Source organism: Corvus hawaiiensis, chromosome 8, assembly GCF_020740725.1.
Source record: "Corvus hawaiiensis isolate bCorHaw1 chromosome 8, bCorHaw1.pri.cur, whole genome shotgun sequence".
In the NCBI taxonomy this organism is placed as follows: Eukaryota; Metazoa; Chordata; class Aves; order Passeriformes; family Corvidae; genus Corvus; species Corvus hawaiiensis.
Window position 1 is genome coordinate 33,535,111 of NC_063220.1, and position 20,223 is coordinate 33,555,333.

Sequence of the window (20,223 nt, forward strand, 5' to 3'; positions counted from 1 at the left end):
GTTACTAGCAGCTGCTAATTGTGGGGATACCTTAATTAACAAGCAGGGAGCTGGTTAAAGTACATTAGCAAATGGGAGCAGTCTGAGGATTAAGCCCTGATGGTGCAGTGTCTTTTTCTAGCTCTTCTTGTTAGGATTTATTGCATTAAAAAATTAATTATTGTTTATTTTTCTTCTCTCTTTCAGGTCCGCCTGTAAGTACCAAACCTCTATGGTTTTAGAAGCTGTTGACACAGAGTCTGTGGAGCATGAACTCCACAGCCTCCTGTCTGTGGTGTCTGGTGTGGTAGCCACCTTTGCAGTCCTGGCAGCCTGGGATATCCCGAACAGCAAGTACTGTAGGAGCTCAGGACTAGATTGGGGTGGGATTGCTCTTGGCTGCAACTCAGCCTCTGAGGGGGAGATGGAGGGAGCGCAGGGAGGGGGCATGGCAAATTCATGTGGTGCAGAGATCTGTGTGTTACCAGTTGGCCCCACAGCCTCTGGGGGAACCAGCTGTATGCGCTTCACATGCATGGGATGCCACGTGCTGAATGAGATGTGTTTGCAGAAAAGGGAAAGATAGATCACAAACACATGGCAGGAGCTGAGCTGGAGGGACTTGTTCCCTGCTACTCACTCGGGCTGGCTGAACTGCTGGGCCTTCAAGTATAGCTGCGCAACTATCAATTTCAGAGGAAAAATTGTGTTGACAGCTTCCTTTTCAAATGTTAGCTAATGTAAAACCTCAGCACAGACAATTTAGGCTTCAGGAAAATAGCTAGGTTATTGCAGAAATTTTCTTGCAGCTATTACAAGACCCACAGTGAACCAGAAGAAGCAATGCAAGGACTGAAGCCATGTATTGATAACTCTCAGGATTATAAAGAAACACTGTATTGTCTCTAGCACGGTCCTTCCAGAGGAAATGGTTTATATTTGTGTACAATAGAGCGACTATTCAGGGTTTCTGTGAAGGAACATGAGAAGTTAAACATACGGTAGTCATCTTTTGTCTGTTCACGCAAAAGTGTCTTAAACAGTTTGCAGATGACGTTCTGAGTAGTAGTTGCTGCACAACCTATTTTCTTTCCCCTTTCATCAGGCTGAAATGCTATAGACTGAACTCCCACGGATATACGAGCACAGACCTATTTAATGACAACAATCTTCCAAAAAGTTGCACCTTCTAGGCCAAAAGGTCTGAAAGCATTTCACAGCTGGAAGCCCTGATCCACGCAAAACTTCAGCGATAGCTTATCCCAGGGGCTTTCAGGACTGGCTGCTAAAGTGAATGTATTTCAGCATTAGCTGTGGCTTTTTGGGAGGAGAGCACTTCTCTGCAGGCCGCTGCAAGTGGGTCTATCCATGGCTGTCCCTGCCACTTCAGCCTGGGTAGCCCGTATATTGGCACTAAAGGGATGAGGTGGACACAAAATTGGTAGTGGTGTTGGCATTTCTATTATTGCTGTGAGAAATTAGAGAGAAATCCATAGATCAACACAGATGTCTTCTAGAGAGCGGTGCCTTTGTGGGGAGAGGAAGACACACACTCCAGGCTTCCTCTGCAGCAATAAGGGTTAGAAACCTAATATTGTAATGAGAGATTGAAGCCTGGCAGAAGCACATGGGACCACCAGAGAAGTGCTGACATTATATGCTACCGTATCCTGGCTTATTGCGACCTCTGAACCTGCCTCTGCAAGCAGACTTCTAGGACAGGCTGTGAGGAATGCTACAGCCAACGGAAATAACAAGAGGAAGTTGGGCAGACTGAGTGTTGTTAGCCAAAGTGGAATTTGTCTTGGGCTAGTAGGACCTTCATCTCATTCAGGACCTCCTGGGTTTCTGATCAGCTGGTGAGCGAGATTGGCTCAGTCACTGTGAGCAAAAGTTCACCTCTGAAGAGCCAAGTGAGTCCTACATGTCACTGTAGGAAATATTCCCCCACCCCTCCATATTTCTCATGATTGAAATGGAAATGGTTTTATGAGCAACAGCCTGGGCTCCAGCCTGGCTGATGGTCATACATGTTGTTCTGGATAGCAGCCCCAAAGTGATGACCACACCACATCTCTCTCCTATTTTTGTTTCCCAGCTTGCAAAAGACAGCACACTGTGTGGCAGGGCTTAGCTCCCAGTGCTGGTGTTGGCTTGAGCGTGGAGATGGGCAGAAATGCCCATTAGAAATGCACTGAGCCCTGCTTGCATTTTAGGACAAGGACAAAAGCCAGGGACATGAATGAGCAACACCACAGCAGCAAAAGGGATCTTCATGCTCTTCTCTTGCCCAACCACTACTCCCACCCTTATTCCCGAAGTCAGTCAAGGCTTTGGTGAAGGCAAGGGCAACCCGCAGTCATGTAAGATATTTGATGAGATTGGGACTAAAAGGGGCAAAGGAAGAAAGGAAATGATGAAATCGTGCAATAGTCCTTCTGCCGTCTGGACCACATCCGAAGCAAAAGATCCTCTCAGAGACATTTTCTCTCCCATTTCTGATCATGCAACATTTCTGTGGCAACTGCAGCAATTCCATACATGAAAAAATAATATTTAGCAGATGGAAACTAAGGAAGAAAGTCAAAGACCTGTAATTAGCTTGCTCTCCGTGGACTTGCAGATACCTTCAGAGCCCGTGTGGAGAGCTGTGGGTAGAGTCGTGCCAAAAGGAGAGAAAACTTCACAAGCAGGAGATTAGGAAACCAAAGCAATCAGAGCTGATGGTCAAGGAGCTGTGGAGAGTTTTTTAACCATTCTGTTTCCTAAACCCTTCCATTTGATTCCATCTCTTTATCAAGCCCTCCTTTCAGAGTTTGAAGCTAGTTTTTGCTGTTTCAGTGTATTTTGTTTCAGGGCCTCACAGAAAGGCCACAGCTCCTGGTAAATACTTCATCCTTACTCTTTCATCCCCTCATTCTTTCTGTCTGGCAGGACTTTCATCCGGTAGCCTTGAGCATTCATAAGGTGGTAGAAGGTAGACTTGCATAAAAAATGCGATGTGGAATAGAATATTGCAAACAGGACATGGGTCATACAGAGTAGAGACCACAGGAGCTTTGTAGGTCTAAACTTAAAGGGTAACATAACCCTCATGATCCCTCCTGTGTGTGGGAAACACTGCTTTTGAAGATGTCTTTGAGGGTCTGGTTGAAGAGGCATGGTGTGCAGTATTCTTGCTGGTGGGACTTGCTAGGAGCAGCAGGATTTAGAAGGCTTAAGTCACCTTGGGACAAATGCAAAAATCCATAATAACAGTATCTGCATCTGAGTTAGTCATGACTGAGGAAGGAGCGTGGGTTTTGAAATTACAGCAGCATGATTTCCTGGTGATGGTTCCCTGTTCTCCAGGCTGCAGCTCACCTGGAGACTGCACGAGCCATAACAAGCAGTTTCCCGATGAAGGAGATGTAAACTGTGCAGCTGGCTCTCCCCTGGCTCAGGACAGAGGCTGCTGGTTGCCTTTCATGCTCTTTTAACTCTGATATGGGAGCTTCAGGCAGCTTTTCATGACTTCATAACCAACCTTCATGGTATCATCCACCCATGAGTGCTCTCTCCTGGCTCCCTGTCGCAGACAACCTTTCCTTATAAACATCTGGCATTTATTTGCTGTGCTACCGGGAGCTCCCCCTTTGCTGCTGTTGCTTGGAGGGCTGTAACTCTGCGCAGTCACATACCAGACACGGTGCCATCATATACCACTCCAGGTACTCATGGGAGACCTGACACAGCTCAGCCTCGACCTTGGGCTCTTCCTGCTTGGGCACCAGCCACAGCAGAGATAGAAAAAGTAAATTCAGCTTTTACCTCAAAAACCATGAGAGAAATCAGCCTGGGCTCAGCTCTGGAGGAAAACAGCATTTAAGGGACTTAAAGCAGAGGAGAGCTCAGCGTTATGTCTTCCAGCAGCCACAAAGTAATCCCCAGGGCCAGATGCCGATACCGGGAGTTTCGCTCACTGCCGGCACACAGAGATAGGCAAATATTAGCATGACTGAGAACGCACCTAAAATCCTAGAAGAAAGCAGTTTTCCATAATATATCATCAATAAAACTTAAAATCAAGCAACTGTTTAGGGTTTCATCCATCTTCAAGGAGTGCTTTTGCAAAGTGTATATGGCTCTTCAATTTATCACAGCACATGCTGCATGGAAAGGAATGCTCCTCATACCAAACAGCCCCCCCAGCTCTGCAGAGGGAAGTGGCTGAACTTCCACCAGGGAATGGTTTGATCCCAAGCAATAACATCTGAGTTTGGGATGGACAGTCTTTGTGTACACCCAGAAGAACAAACAGAGCTAAGTGCCTTCCCCTTCCAGAGATTTCAGATTATGTTCACACGCACTGGGACTGAACGTGAGGGAAGGCACAAAGAGGTGGCACCAATGGGGCTGGTGTCTCCAGCTGCAGAAACCAGAAAACCAGGTTTATGTCTACAGACAGAGTCAGCCAGGGGCAGGAACACTCTGTTTTACATAAGGAAACCCCAAACATCGCTGGAAACAGAACTGAGGGATTATTATCACATCATATTTGCAAAATATAGAGCAAAAGCTACATGACTGTTAAAGCCATAATCATCAAGATCCCTTAGGAATGAGCTGCTATCTTCCAGATCTGCACAGCCTTCAGTTTTGGCGACCAGGAATGTAGAGGGGGTAATTTTTTTTTTTAATTGCATAGTACAATTTAGCTGTAAGAGGCAGCCAACTGCCTTGTAGGTAAGTGGGTGAACAAAATTGTCACTGGTCCTGTGTTCATGTGTTTACGAGGCTCTGTCTGGTGTCACCTGACCCAAAATCATTCCCAAAATCACTGTTAGGATCACTCACATGCTGACAACACACTGGGAAGTATCTCAAAGGGATAGAGGACACTGAAAACAGCTGCTCATATGTCTTCTTCCAGACGTGCTTTTTCCTGTGTCAGCTTGTGTTCTCACATTTTTCTCTTGCTTCTGGACAAGACAGTATTTTCAAGTTTAAGAGAATTGTGTTTTAAAGTTATAACTCTATAAATAAATAGCTAACGCCCAGATGACTTTGGTCAAGAAAGAGAAAAACATGACAGTTGGCTACTGCAGGAAGCCAGTTCCCAGGACCTGGATTTTATGAAGTGTTGGAAATAGGGATTGTATTTTGTTTGACTGGAGACTCCTGTCCTCCTTTTGCTGCCTAAATTGCTGTATGTAAGTTCTGTTGTGAGATGTGTGGGTTTGTCATACGTGGAAATGAGCTGGTGGCTCACACATTCTAAAGACAGGTTCGGGCACACTCATACACACTCCTCTTTCTCTCTCTCCTTCTCAAAATCCTTGGACACTTGCACCACAGTGTGAAGCTGCTGCTGTGGCTTAGTTCAGTTGTGCTGTTTTATGACCTTGCTTTTGGCCAGTTACCAATTCTCTCTGATTTCTGCCTTAATTGCCAGGGAGACAAAGGTTCGATGGGAATTCCTGGGCGGCCGGTAAGTCAAACCCTCTTTTGTGTGCCTTATCTTCTCCATTCTGTTCCAACCCCCAGAATGTGGGGGGGGTGGGGGGGAGGGTGGCAGAGGGAGGCTTTCAGGATAGTCCTTATCAGGTGTCAGTGCAAGTCAGGGAGTACTCTCTCTGAGCCCTGCACCTGAGGAGCTCCCTTGGTCTCAGCAGAGTGACCAGCCCTGCAAGCCACATACATGCTGGGGAGGTGTTTCCATTTCACCTGCCGTGCTATCCAGGGCCTCCTCTGGTTCAGCATCCCCCTGTTTGGGTGCCTCCCCACTGCCACCTCGTGCGCCAGCTGGGCTTGCTAACCCTGAGTTTGCTAACACACACCCCTGCCTGCCACCGGCAGCTGCCCCTTCCAAATAACTCTGTCCTGAGCAAAGGGGGCCATCCCCTGCCTGGCTGAGTGCTGTATTTTGGAGCTCTCCTGGTTCGGGCATCCCATGGTGAGGACAGGGAAGAGGAGTGGGGCAGGAGCTGAGGCCACCCTGCTCATCCCAGCCGCATAGCTGGGGTTGTGAGGCAGGAGAGCGTGCCTTTGCCTTTGCCGCTGATGCCTGTGTTTGTCTCTCTCTCCCTCTCTCTCTCTCTCTTCCCTGCACCCTCTTGCATGTGGCTGTGACGGGTGCCACTGACCCAGGGACTAAAAGGGCAGTCCGGAGAGAAGGTGAGTCAGCTCCTTGTAGCCTGTAGCACCCCCAAACTGTCCTCTTCTAGGGCCAGCCCAAGCTTGCCCATCACAGTCATGGCCACTGCAGCCAGCTTTGGGCTTCCACACCCCTGGGCTGCCTCATCTTCCGTGTCAGTGCAAGTATATTTCCCAAATTCCTTCCAGGCCAGTCAGCCTCCAAAGATTGCTGTGTTTCTTGTTTAGGACAATTTACTAACATCATAAGAGCCAGTGGGCACATGCAGGGCTTCCCCCAAGGCTTCCTGGATTTTAACCATTGACTTTCTCCTCCTCTGGCAGCTCTGCTTGCCCTAACCAACCTGCAGCTCCCGTCTACTTCTCAGGTTAGCCTGATCCCTGGTGCAGGTGGGGGCAAGGAATGAAGTGGCATGGCATGCTCCTATTTCTGACACAGTGGGACCTCCTCCTCCTGAGGAACGCTGATGGTATAGTTTAAGTCTGTGGAACACCATCTCACAGACTCTTTGCTGTGCAGTGAGTTGGGATTTGTACCCACAAAGAAGTGCTGGTTTACAAAGCAATCCTGCTGCTGGCCCCTGTTTTGAAGCATTTGGCATTTCAGTGTTAGTATGTTTTCCCCAGAGCTGTGAGTACCTCCCGCCTGTGAGAGCAGGGAAATGGAGGTGTTTGGCATTCGTGAATAACTGAGTAACAACGTGTAGAAATTAGGAAAGGGATGGATATTTACCTGACAAGGAGGGTCATCCATGCAGTACCATACCAGGCCCATTTGTTCCTCTTCATAGCAGATCGGGAGAAAAACACAACAAGGAAGGGTAAAGTAGGATAGAGATTCTTCATCCTTGTGTTCACTGTTTGCTTATTGGAACCAACCAACATTATCCAACAGACCAGAATTTCCCACCTGAAGCCATTCTGCTTTTTCTCTGCGTGTCTTTGCATTTGTTTCTGGCCGAAGTTTCCATGAAAGGACAGCAGATAGATACAAACAGTGGAAAAAAATCACTCCTAATTGCCCCTGCTTCCCCAAAGCCTTCCATGAGAAGTCTTTGGCAGGCCACAGGTTTGTTTTGCAGAGTGCTTTGCTTTCTTGTAGGCTGCTTGGTTTATGGGATGCTCCATCCCAATGCTCCCCAGCCCTGGGCACTTCTGGAGCTGCCTCTCAGGAATACACCATGTTTTCCAAAGAGAGTGACATGTCCTGCCCATCACACGCTGTGGGTGGCTAGGAGCTGGAGAGGCAGATGTTTTCTTTTCCAGCACGCACTTTGCTTTGTTTTCATCCACATCTCAACTGAGTTTGAGAAGTATGCAAGTGAGGCATTTCTGGAGGCAACCAAATAAGCTGCCCACAGCTCCCATTTCCCTGGAGCCCAGCACATCCCTCTTTCTTTTCTTTCTTCTGCAGGATGCAATCCTCCTGGAACTTGCAGGAAGGAAACAGAAAGGGTTTCAGGCCATCTTTCACACTTCCAATGGGGCAGAACCTGTGTTTTGCCAGAAAGTGTTTTATGTGTTTATACTTCTCCTTGCTGTGCAGCTTCCATTTTCTGGCACATCTGAGCAGCTCTAAAGGACATATTTTCTCCGAATGTGTGAGACAGGAGCTGGGGGAGGCCAGAACAGCAGCTGCCCCATAAGCCCTGAAGGTCTCACACCTGAGGCATCCTCATCTAACCCCAGTCTTGACAGGAATATAGTTGTCTTTGTGTTTTCTTCTCCTATTCTCACCCCTTTTCCTCTGCTTTGTCTCTCTGCAGGGTGCTCCAGGAGAAGCTGGCATGTCTATCATTGGGCCCCGCGGTCCACCCGTAAGTGGCTTTTCTCTCTATTTTTGTCTGATGCAGGGTGTGGGCAAGTTACCGGGAAAGACTTAGGAGGGGCATTAAGACTCAGCATCAGCCAGAAAGAGCAAAAGCCCTGTATAATGTGGTTCCCCTGCTGAGGCAGCCTTGGTTTTATACTGCTATTATATCCTATATATAATGAAATGATAGCTCATATTCCAGAACAGATGAGGAAGCCTTCCCTTGGCAAGGAAACCAAACTCCTGCATTTAAAAGGAAGAAGCATATTTCCTTTTTGCAAAAGGGGTCCTATCACTTCTGGAGAAAATTTGCACTTTGCCTGGCTGATTTCAGCCTTTGGTTTAATCAGCAGGGAACAAGACCCCTGATTTTACTGAAGAGCAGGACCAGAGCTAAGCTGGTGACCGGGGAGCTCACAAAGATGGGTAGTTCAGAGGTCTTTGTCAAGTACCCAAAATCTTGGAAGCTCTTTGTTAGCATGGTTACCACTATCTGGAGAGTCCCTTACCTGGCTGAGAAAAGGCAGGATTTTGCACCCTCTTCCAGCAAAAGTGTCTCTACAAGGTGCAATGAGTCAGCCAGACAAAACTTTTTGCAAGGACAGGGTCATAAAAAAAGACCAAGATGAAGGGTTGGTGTGTTTACATACCCTAAATGCTGGATGCTTCTTGCACTGTGGTTCAGCCATCAAGCCTCTGCTTTTGTGTGGGTGTAGCCAGACCTCTCCACTCCATCCCTGCACAGCCTCCACCAGAGATTTCCATGAAAAAAGACCTGGAGGTTCAATTCTCTCCCTCCCAGTGGGCACTTCCGATTTTGTTTCACCTGTGAAGAGCACTATCCTTGACCTGCAGAGAGAATGGGCTGCTGGCAACCTTTGTTTCACAGCTGAGGCAGTACGAACACTTGGCTACATCTGGCTTTCCAATTAACTTTCCAAAAGCCCCATGACAAATGTTTCTAATAAAAACCAGCTTTGCTGGTCCCCAGGCCCACCTGCCCAGGATGCTGGAGTTTGAGAAGTGACAGAATCAAAGCCCAGGACCCAAATGGGTCTCCCCAAGCGCTTTATGCCTAGCAGATGGTCCCTGGCCACGTGTCCAAGCAAGGAAGAAGGGCTGGCAAGTCCCTCAAGCCAAGGTCTGAGCAAGACCACCCTGCTCCACAAACAGCAGATTTTGGAGGGTAAGTGCCCCATTGCTTTTGCTGTTTCTCACAAGCTCTGGCTCTCAGCCTTCTGAACAGTGTAATTGTAGTAATCAGAGAGAAAAGCCATCAGTTCCTGTCCATGTAGGTCCTGCAAAGGAGACAGGCACCACTGTTTTCTTGAAGGACACATGCCTGGGATAGCAGGACAATTTTTGTCTGCTTTGGTGCTGCTGCCTTTGCTGCTATTTGGGAAAGTGCAGAACACATATCTTTAAAGCAGCAGAAAACTTAGACGGCAAATGGTATCTAAAATGGGGTTTTGCTACACCAATCAAAGCCGTGAGGTGCCAGGAGTGGCCCAACTCCACACTTTCCCCCTGCAAAGCCTGCCATGAAGATGATCCAGTTTCCTGGGGAGCTGGTGATAGGTCAAAAGGATGGCTGAGCACTGAAGACAAGCACGGAAACCCTGGCCAAGGGGCCACTCGGAAAGATGTGGGATGACAAATAGTTTCCAGATTTTTGTTTGGAGGTTAAAGTTTTCGCTTGAGCTCAGAGCTGCTTAACTCCCGGCCAGAGAGGGACAGTGCGCCGATAGTGGCAGAAACAGACGGTCTCCATGATTTGGCAGCTCCCAGGATTGAATACTTCATACAATCAACATTTAAAAAAGGAGACAAGGAAAACCAGCCACCCAACAAAAACAGTCTCTTGGAATCGCTCGCTGCTGAACTGTTGTCTTGGCGTGGTACTGTGCAAATCACTCTGCTCTCCTCTGAGGAGAAAGAGGCAACAGTCTGTAGTCTACAGAGGAAGCCAAATTGTACCATTTCCAGGTTTTCTCCCTAATTCTTTTTTTAGCACTTCTTGTCAGGGAGGTGTCCAACAGGGAACCAAAATTAATTAATTGTGGCTCGGCTCTTCTTGCTTCTTGCCTTTTCAGAAGCCAGCGGTGGACAGATCCTTTAATTTATAGCCTATCTTCCCTTCTGGTCACTGGCCAGCAGGACCAGGTGGTTTTGTGTGTATCTTGCAAAGCAAAGCTGACCAAGTTCAACTTTGCAGTACTAAAGAAACAGTGCAAATGCGATTAGGTCCTGCTAGCATTGCATACAAAACCAGAGCTCTTCAGTGCAACATGAGGCATTTTGTGGTGGGGGCATCCTCAAACCCTGCAAAGAGGCTGTTTGGGCCCATCCTCTGCAGGGGTAAACTTTTACTGAGTCTCTCTGTCGACAGAGGGTGGCTGGAGATGTTGCCTGAAGGTGAAGGTTTTCCCTGTCAGTGTAGCTCTGAGGTCTCTCCCAAAGGATTGTCATTGCATCACTGTGGCAAACCTCACCCTCACAGCCCAGGAGGCCCATTCCCTCCTTCCCCTTTCCTTCCCTCAGCACCACATGGGATCACTCTGGTTAAGGCAGAGATGCACCCTGGTCATGCCCAGCTTATCCCTAGGGAATCCCTGCGGGACTCCAACAGTCTAGTCATGGTAGCTCATATTGCTGAAGAAAGCATTTTCTTCCCCAAAATGAGAGAACACATAAGGAAGCTGGGCATTTTGGCATCAGAGCACAGCTTTCAGGGTAGGCAAGATGCCACAGTAGTCACCTGATAAGCGTGGCACAGGATTTACCTCATCCAGCTGTTCCTATCTACGTGAGTGTGCTTCAAGATCTGCTGAAGTCTGGGCCACAGGGACCTAATGCTTCCTGACCTGGCTTATGCTTTTTTTGGGAAACAGTTTGAAAAATCCTTAAGTGAAGTGGTGTCTTTCCTGGATACCAACAAAGCTATGGTAACTGTGACCTGGGATGTCACAGGTCCCAAAAACTGAAGAACTGTGAAAAATTAACAGCCAGGACATTTTCTCTTTTTTTTGGTGTTTTTAAGTAGAGGATGAAGAAGCTACCAAGCATATCCCAAGCCAGTGTTTGCTGTACCTGATCCCAAACTGGTAGCCATAGCTAGCTGGCCAGGAGGAGGTAGGAGGAAAAGTCTTGGTGCTCATGTTCCTCTCATCACACAGCCTAACTCACCTTTTTCTCTTAGCTCTCAGAGGGAAAAAAAAAAAACCTAAAAACAAAAAACAGAAAAATAAAATCATCTCCAGAATTATTTGTGAGGAAAACGAATGAGCTGGGACATCAGATGAGGGGAGGAGGAGGAGAGGGATGGTTGTATTTAGACACCAGTGACCTGCAAGGCTTGTCTTGCACAGAGCAGCACCCTGCATTAAACATCACAGGTTTATGGCAGCAAGAATTGCCATAAAATGAGCTCAGCCTCTGGAATATACTCCAAAAGCCTAACATATGGGCTAGGGACGCCCATTTAATTAATGTAGAAACTTCAAGGAAACTGCTTGCAGTCCAAACTGGAGCTGCTCCAGCATTTTCTTGGCCCTATACAAATTGCAGTGAGGATGAGAGATTTCCCCTCCTTCCCAAGACACTTTCCCCTTGGAGGGGAATTGCATATCTCTTCAGAGAGCTGTAGGGTAGTTGGTCAGAGGCTGGAGGAAAGGCTCTGTAGAGAGGACTTAGGGTCCATCAAAATTCATTTCAGTTCCTCTAAACTGCTATCTCTGTTTCATCCTTCCCAGGGACAGCCTGGAACAAGAGGTTTTCCTGGATTCCCGGTAAGTGTAACTCTTAATTTATGAGGTACGGATGTGTGATGTTACTAGGAAGCCTCATAAGTGCTTGCTGTATCTCATCATTTCTTCCTGAAATCAATGACCTGATCTGATAGCACTGGAAAAAGTAATTTTTTCTTCATTCCTTTTTCTACTTCTTTTTTTTTTTCTTTCTTTTAAATGATATTAGGGCCAAAAAAAAAAAAAACCCCAAACCACACAACTCTGAAAGGAAATTAATTTTTAAAAAGCCCCAAGTGTTAAAATAACATAGTTAAAGCCAGATCTGTTCAGTAAAAGAAAACCATCCTAAGAAATACCATCACACACAAAGAAAACAACCCCTAGGTAGGTGAAATTCCAATTTTAATTGAGCTTTTAGGTGATATTCCAATGGCAGCAAGTGCCTGGAATCCAAAAAGGGGGCCCTGCCTGTTGAGCGTCAGCTGGGGACTGTGCTAGGCTGATCACCCTGGTCATGCCAAAGGGAAAGGACATAAGACATGAGGGGGAATTCTCCAGCACAGTTGTAAGGGAGCAGAGAATATGCCCAGGAGAGGACAAAGCAAATTTCATTTCAATCCTACAGTTGCTGGCAGCACTCTCTGAAGCGCTGAGGCTGCTGAAGAACAGTTGCTATTTATTCATATGCATTTATCCTGGACAACTAGGAGCCCTAAAGCAAACGCAAACACCCCCCACATCCCTGCTCCCACCAGGCAGCTCAGCTGCTGCTCCAGGACACTGGATGTGCCAGAGCAGGTCTGCAGGGGAGACTCTCACACCTGGAAAATGGGAGGAATTGGCAGCCTCCGAGCTGCCTGACTGGGCTCCACTGTTCTGCCCATTGTGAAAAGGGGGGCTGTGAGCTGCCCCTGGGCTGAGGAGAAGCAGATCTCTCCAGGCCCTTGTGGTCTTTAGCTTTTGGAGGAACAGAAAACAAATTGGCCCAGCTCCTGAGAAAGCGCTGGATTGGACAGCTCTGTGGAGCCTGTTTCTCATCAAACAGTACCTTCAGCATGTGCTGAATGTCACCTCTTCCCTGGGACACTTTTATTATTCTATCATTTGCAAAAATTTCTCTTCCCGCAAAGGTGGGTGCCCTTTTAAATCAAAGTCTTGAGAAAACTGTTGATACTCAACTATTTTACCAAACACTGTAAAATTTTAAATTCGGAGGTTTTTTTGCAAATTTCCTATAAATCCCTCCTTGCTTCTATTCTTGTGTCCAGCATTGCTGCTGAAATGTGCTGACAGTGAGCAGGTCCCTGCTGAAGCAGTTTGAAATCTGGGCTGGTACTCAGTGGGCCAGGAGCCTGCAGGACTGGACAGGAGGGCAGGGAGTCACCTCACATCACCCCAGTCCGTGCAGTCTTGTGGCACGTAGTGCTTCCTGGGGCAGCTGGACAGACACCCCGGGGAAAGCATTTCTCATCATTTTTCCTCTTTTATTTCAGGGCCCTATTGGCTTGGACGGCAAACCGGTAAGGAAACAACTTCTCGGCAGGCTTTCTGCCCTGCCTCCTGCTAGGTCCCGCCGTGGTGCCGGCCTGCGTGTTACACCGTATGTTCTTAAGGGGTTTATTTTGCAATGTCATGCACACGCATGGATTAAAAGAAAATTAGGAGGCAAATCTATAAAATAGCAGTTCACAAGTGCAGCAGCCTGGCTGCTGCAGGGAACGCCTTAGCAGGCACTCCCACCCTGAATCAGGCAGAGCAGATCCCTGAGGTAGCAGCCCTCTGCCTTAGCCAACAGCTTCCTTCTTTTGCTGCTGTGCCAAAAAGAGCTGCAGTAGAGCAGGGAAGGATCCTAAAGGCCTCTGTGAGACCTCCATGCTGTCCTTAGAGCTTTGTAGTAGAAACCTAAGTTCTTCCTGCCCTTTGGAGAGTAAGGCACAAATGAGATACTTCTCCATGAACCCAGTGGCCATGAAACCCATATCTCCATGTAGCAGCCACGTAGCCAAGTTCCCCACCACACTCCTCCAGTGCTGTAATGGAGGAGCTGGTAGCACATACCGCTGGCTTCTAATTTCCTGCAGCAGGACCCTGTTTTTGCCAATGAGGAACATTACCCTCAAGAGAGACGCAGCAGCACCTCTCTTGTACTGCTCTGGGGGCACACACTTGACTCAGCAGAAGCTGCTCTGCCAGCCCCAGGGGGGCTTAGCCATGACCCAACCATGCCCTGCAGAGCCTTGACACGTTGTATTCTTCCCCGAGAGCTTTGTTCTGAGCATTTTGGGGAGCTCAGAACCTACAGGAGTGGTGTCCTGTTAAGTGGTGAACAAAGCTCCACATGCTCAGTGTTGTGTCCCCCACTGGAAGTGTAGTAACTCTGGGCACCTACCAAGGTAAGGGGGAAGTGGGTTAAATCAACATCATCTAGAGTCTGCAGTGGCCAAAGCTGATGTGTGTTTCCTTTCTTTTGCAGGGCCATCCTGGACAGAAGGGAGAGATGGTAAAAATACATATGTTTGTCTGCGGGTGATGGGTTGGTTTGAAATGATGTGCCTCAGCTGGAAACAAGCTCATGGGCAGGGTAGCAATCTTACTTCAGCTCATGCACTAGCTGCATCCCTAATTCTGTAACTTCATGATAATAGCGCTGGGATGCATGTCTGTAATTTTTGCATTATGGCTATCAGATTCATCATGTCACAACAGCAACTCTCTAGTTACGCATGGGATGTGTTTTCCTTGCAGTTAGCAATTATGTTCTTTAAATATATTCTGGGAGCTGACATTTTTCGTGGTTGGCCTCATAGCACAAGTAAAAGTTGATGGAAAGATTTCTGAAAATGCATCTGGCAACTTTCAACTTATCTAACAACAACCAAAAAAAGCATACTTTTCGTATTAAATGTGGTTTCCCCCCTCTCCCCCCCCCCCACCCCCAAAGCTCTGTTTCCTATGTGCATCATACTAAAATGCTTTTGGTTGAAAACTATAAACTTAGACTGCACTTTATGGAAGCCCAAATGCTGTCTTGTTCCTCTTGACATCTCTGATGATGAAATCCCAAATATGAGTATGTCAGGAGAGCAGCTCTGTAGTCACCTTCACTTACTAACGTGTTGAGTGTTTTCTTCTGTTAATTCTGTAATTCTGTTTTTTGAGCCTGAGTGTCAGTATAGCCCTCTGGCAAGCACATGTTGAAGATCCCCCTCCCCACTCCCCTATTGCTCAATCTTAGCTCAGGCTTCAGTCCTGGCTGCTTCTGGTTCCACCCCAGTGTGTCGGCTGAGGAGACGCGCTGTGAGCTGAGGTCCTGGGAACAATAAGGGTGTGTTTTCCTGATGATTTTTTCCCCCTCTTCTTTTAATATTTCCCCCCTGTGGTGCAGCCAGAGCATGTGTGCATTTTCACTCCTCCAGAGTAACAAAGGGAACCTGGATCTCTCTTGGGAATTTTCTTCACAATTATTTTTAAAAGCTCAGTTTTTCACCTACTCCATACGCTGTCTTCTTGTCACTGTGAATAGAAAGCCATCCCATGTTAATTTCTGTGTTTCCTTAAAGGGTGCTGCAGGTCCCAGGGGACAACCCGTAAGTATCTCATCCCTATCCCCTCTCTCCCCCTAATCCCTTTCCCCTTGCATTCACTGAACTCCTTCATTTACTGAGTCCTTTTTTGATCACTTTTCTTTTATAGGGACCCCCAGGACAAAAAGGAGAAAAGGTAATTTCAATGGAAGCCTTGTTAAAAAGTAAACTGAAAGAGAGGAAGGGGCTTGGTGGACTTGGTGCCGCTCGATGGGACTGTGAGTGAGGAATACAGCAAGAGCAGAGGGCTCAGGGGATCGGGGACAGGAGGCAGGGTGCTTATCGGGTGCAAACTGGCATAACTGCACTGAGTTTGATATAGTCACAATGATTCACACCTTCTGGATCTGACCCTGCATGCCTATTTTGGTCGCCTCTGTTTGTGGTTTAAACTCTTTCCTTTTTAATCCCCTTCTTTCACAGGGTCAGTGTGCAGAGTACCCGCACAGGGTAAGTCATTAGCGTTATTATCCTCTGTCCCATGCCTTCCTGCATGTTAATCCTCCTTCGTTTGAATGGCTTTTTGTTGGAAGTAGAGATCCTTTCATTAACTAGATGCGTCATCTGGGCCCCCAGGGCAGTGCTCGGCTGATTGATGTGTTTCGAAGAAAAGCAGCAGATAAGGTTTTCCAGGAGGGATGTTGGTTCTCCAGTCTGTTCCTGCCCACCGGAGCTGACCCCTAGATAGCTGCTGTCAATTCTACTTCCTGGACACCCTCCTGTGCTTTGTGTTGGACAGGGGAAGGTCCACGTCCTCACCCTAAAACCCAGTGAAACCAGGGGTTTCTGGAGGAGTGGAGGTCACCCACTCACGCCTTGTGCTGCTGCACTGATTCCGTGCTGCTTCCACGGCCTCTGCTCTGGTTGTGTGGCCAGCAGCAGTGTGGAGTTTGAAGACCTGGGGAGAACTCTATCATCATTCCTCCCTTTTTCTTCTCCCTCATGCTGGTGTCATCCCTGCATAGAGACAAGGAGAAGGGTTGTGCTCCCTGCTTGAGGGTAACCCTTCATCCCCTGGCCATGGTGCTCTGTAAGGTCCCTGACAAGCTGGTCCCCATGCTGGTCCCCAAGCCTGGTGGACTTTCTGCCTGCAAGGAAGAGGCTCAGAGGGATGTTGATGCCAGCAACTGTTTAATGAAAGCCAGGATGTTGCCCCACCTGCTCCTTCATCTTGGCCTGGCCAGCATGTGCTGCAGCCAAGAGTGGAGAGAGAACATCATGGGGTTTGAGGGGATTTAACCAGTTCTAAAAACAACCAGAGTGCTGAAAATCCACTGGAAATGCATTGGAACAACATCATATGAAGTGGCTGGAATTTGTGATCTGGGTGTACAGGGAGACAAGCTTAAGAGCTTTCTGTTTATTTTTGATGGGCCTCTGGATAATCAGCAGGGCTCTGGTCCCTGGCCCAGAAGGGAGCAGGGTTGGAGCAGCAGAGCCACTGGAGAGAGAGCTCGGCTGGCAGCAAGGGAGAAAGGGCAGTGGGTATGTGCCAGTCCCCCGTGCAATAGCAGCCAGTCAGCTGTGTTTATTCAGTGAGCTGGCTCACTAGATTGTTATGTTAAAAAGGAGCCAACAACACTGGTCACCTGAGCAGTGTCCTGAGTTCCTGTTACAGCCCTTGGCTCTGACTGTCCCCAGTGCTCAAGGTGAAAAGCAGTGGCAGGACCCAAAGCAACACTGGGAAGGGAGCTGGTGCATCCCTGGAAATTGCCTGGGCTCAGGCCTGAGGGCAAAGGCATACTGGTTTGGTGAGTCAGGGTTGTAGGGTGACTGATGAGCTGCAGGGCTGTGACATCGGGAGAAGGGTGGGTGCAAAGCCTCACATCCTGGCAATGTTTCCTTGGCTCTCATGGAGATACTTTTGGTCTCATGAGGCACCAAGTTCAACATTGTAAAAAGCCCATGAGTTGTTCAAGGCTGAGACATGCTCACGGGAAGGGTGACTGTCCTCAGATCAACTCAAGGACGGACTGTCCTGAACTGCAGATCTGGACAGACCAGCCAGCAGAGGTGCAGCTCTCTTTCTTTCTTCCTGAATGAAAATTAGGATGGGCCTTGTTGCAAAAATGTGACGCTGCTGACCAAATTGCAATTTATTCTTGCATTTTCTGTTTGATAAGGTTTTTTGTCAGATGTTTTGGGTGAAGAAATGAAAACCAGCATCCTGAAAAACCAGGGATGTTGTTTCAATTTTGTTTCATATTTGTTTTCTTAGGAAGGAAATACAAGGTTAGGATATGTGCCTTGGCTCTTGTTGTAGTTTCCTATTTTTCTGTCTGTATGAGTTTGTGTGGCCTGTGCTGCTGTGAGGGACAAACCCATGCATTGGGGCTGCCCAATCAGGGTAAGAGGGTCACTCAGGCTGCTCCCAAGTGCCGCTCAGGGAAATGGGGGGACCAGCCATGCTCTGTTTGCTCTCAGAAATACTGTTTGTCTAACTGACCCCGTTTGTCTCATGTGTCTTCACTGTTCCCCAGGAATACCTAAGTACCACACTTGCAGCCCTGCGCTCTAACCAGATCCTTACGCTGAAGGTTTGTGGGTAGCGGTCTGACGGGACCCAGTTCTGATGCAAAGGCTCGAGGGTGCAGATCCAATATTGCATGCTGCCTTCTGAAAAAACTTCCCATGGGAACACAGAGAGGGCAGGGCAGGAGAGGGGTGGAAGTGCCTTCAGATTTCTTCTCTAAACTCTCCCACTTGCACCTGAATCCATTGCAGGGTCTTGTCTTGACTGTTTTCAGGACTGCTTCTCTACATTTTCCTCCTTATCCATTCCAGCATCCTCCCTCAGCTTCCCTGTAAGCTGTATAGTATTTTAGATACCATTCAGCACTTGAGCAGCCAGGCAAAGCCTGGAGAGAGAGCTTAGCTGGCTCTCCTGAGCTATGGGGCCTCCTACACTTTCTTTTAGAAAGGGGAGGTTTGCCTTTGGATAAAATCAGCCCAGCTGAATTTCCAGCAGCACTGCTTTTGGAGCGATAGCTTGTGGCTGTCTGGATCAGTGCATTTGAACACAACCACCTGATCATGACACCGCAATATTGGGTTACCACTTCTCTTTGCAACAGGACTGGATCCTTGCTTTCCCTGCACACGTGAAGGACAATGTTTAAAGGGAATAAAATGTGCTGCTTGGAGGTGTATGGTTTCTGTGGTGGGAGGCCTGTGGGCAGACCTCTGGGATCTGAGTGCACAGCTCATAGGGGGAAATGTCACACGTGGGCACATTTTTGTGCCCAAGCACAGAAAGTCTCTCTTGCTTCTCCCAATGTAAATCAAGAGCAGCTTCAATGGAAACCTGATAGGAACAGGAAAGTGGATCAGGCCAGAGCAGCATTCCTGGGCCTGGAGCCGGCATGGTGGGTGCCAGGGTGACAGCAGCATGCATGCAAGTGGAAACTGGATACAGCAAAAGGATGAACAAATGCTCCTGAGCTTTAGTGCATTTGATTTCTGTGTGTCCGGGTCAGCTTTGTGCCCTGAGGCAGCATTCCTGGCTATAAGCAGTCAGAGGGTGATGATGCTGTTGAGCAAGGAAAAACAAAGCGCAGGCTGCCAAGGCAATGCCCTGCTTAGGCATCCAGCTCCAAGGCCTGGTCTTCTCCCTTGGCCAGGGTGGTTGTGTCTGGCCAGCTCAGTGAACCATGCTGGGACCTCTGTGCTGACCCAGCTAGCCTCTCTCCACTCCCTTCCACACCTGGAGGAAGGGTGAGTCCTGGAGATACACTGGGTTTCTTGTGAGAGAACTAGAAAACTGCACTTGGAAAACTTGGAGAAAATTGTAATTTTGATAGTTGCCCCAAATATGATGATGATGATAAGTTAAGAGAAACAATCCCATTGCTGGACACCCTAGCAGAACCACTGAGTGGATATCTTGCAGTGAACACTTCCTAAGGAGATCAGCAGAGCTGAGTCAAAAATCCCCTGGGTAATTCTATTTCCAAGCAGAGGAAGCTGTGAAAGCTCTGTGTGGAGGGAGCACTGGGATGGCAAGTGGCCACCCCACACCTGCCAGGCTGGCACCTGCTGAGTGCCCCTGTGAGTGGCATGGAGGAGCTCAGAGGTCTGCCAGCAGGTACCTGTGCCGCGCCCGCCCTGTGCCGCTCTCATGCTGGGCTTTATTTTCATGACAATCTCTCTGTTCCCCTCTTCTCTGTTCTCTCCCCTGGCTGCTCTCTGATTCTCGGTGCCCTAATGGCCTCCTTTGCCCTGCGACCTTCTGGTTTTATCTTCTTCAGCTGTTGCCTCTCCTCAATTCAGTGCGGCTGGCTCCACCTCCGGTTATAAAGAGACGCACTTTCCAGGTAGACTTCTCCTCCTTATTGCCTGTTTCTGAGCTTATCCTGATGCTTGCAATTAATCAGCTTGCTACCTGTCTTTCATCCCCTACAGAGGGGTTTCCAAGAGTTTCAGGCAGAGCTGAGGGACTTTCTTTAAAGTGAAGGAAATCTTTGATGTGATAATGTTGCTAAAAAGAAATGCAGTGAAGCCAGTTTTTTGAACTAAAAGAAATGGGCCATGAAGCTGTTCTTGGGGCTGTCGACAAGCAGCCTCCTCCCTTAAGGAGTCAGTTCCTGCATATTCAATCTCCAGAAGAGGTTAGAAGCCTCTTGCTGAAATGCATCTAATGTCTGTGAAATTTAACTGAGAAGAATGAATAGGCAAACGCTTCTTTTAAGGGCTAGTCTAGTCTGAGGCACTTGGGGAAATGTGTTTAAATAAGCTCTTAGAATGGTTTCATTAAATTGCATTAAATCTTTGTGTAAACACATTTATTTTGGTTTCCAGGGCCATAATTCATGTTTAGTTTATTTTGGGAATGAATTCATAAAGTGAATTACGGACATACGAATAGTGAATAAGAGTGTCTGTAGTCAGAGTTCATGTGGCTTTTAATGAACCCACTTTATGCTCTCTCATTCCATCAGCTGGGATTAGCTTTCCTGTGTGGACA

At 47.8% G+C, this 20,223-nt stretch overlaps 1 protein-coding gene across 11 annotated transcripts in view; it reads left to right on the top strand.

The window, feature by feature from the left end:
* Window positions 1–20,223, top strand: part of COL13A1 (collagen type XIII alpha 1 chain) — a 90,308-nt gene that overhangs the window by 27,941 nt on the left and 42,144 nt on the right. For 10 of the 11 annotated variants that reach the window (XM_048311590.1, XM_048311582.1, XM_048311583.1 and 7 more), the window contains exons 3-13: window positions 187–194; window positions 5,414–5,449; window positions 6,109–6,135; window positions 7,881–7,931; window positions 11,680–11,715; window positions 13,170–13,196; window positions 14,150–14,176; window positions 15,237–15,263; window positions 15,370–15,396; window positions 15,684–15,710; window positions 19,508–19,573. In XM_048311590.1, coding sequence (XP_048167547.1) covers window positions 187–194; window positions 5,414–5,449; window positions 6,109–6,135; window positions 7,881–7,931; window positions 11,680–11,715; window positions 13,170–13,196; window positions 14,150–14,176; window positions 15,237–15,263; window positions 15,370–15,396; window positions 15,684–15,710; window positions 19,508–19,573 — 359 coding nt within the window. Of the gene's footprint in view, window positions 1–186; window positions 195–5,413; window positions 5,450–6,108; window positions 6,136–7,880; window positions 7,932–11,679; window positions 11,716–13,169; window positions 13,197–14,149; window positions 14,177–15,236; window positions 15,264–15,369; window positions 15,397–15,683; window positions 15,711–17,740; window positions 17,798–19,507; window positions 19,574–20,223 lie in introns of all 11 variants that reach the window. The other variant, XM_048311580.1, reaches the window with a different exon arrangement.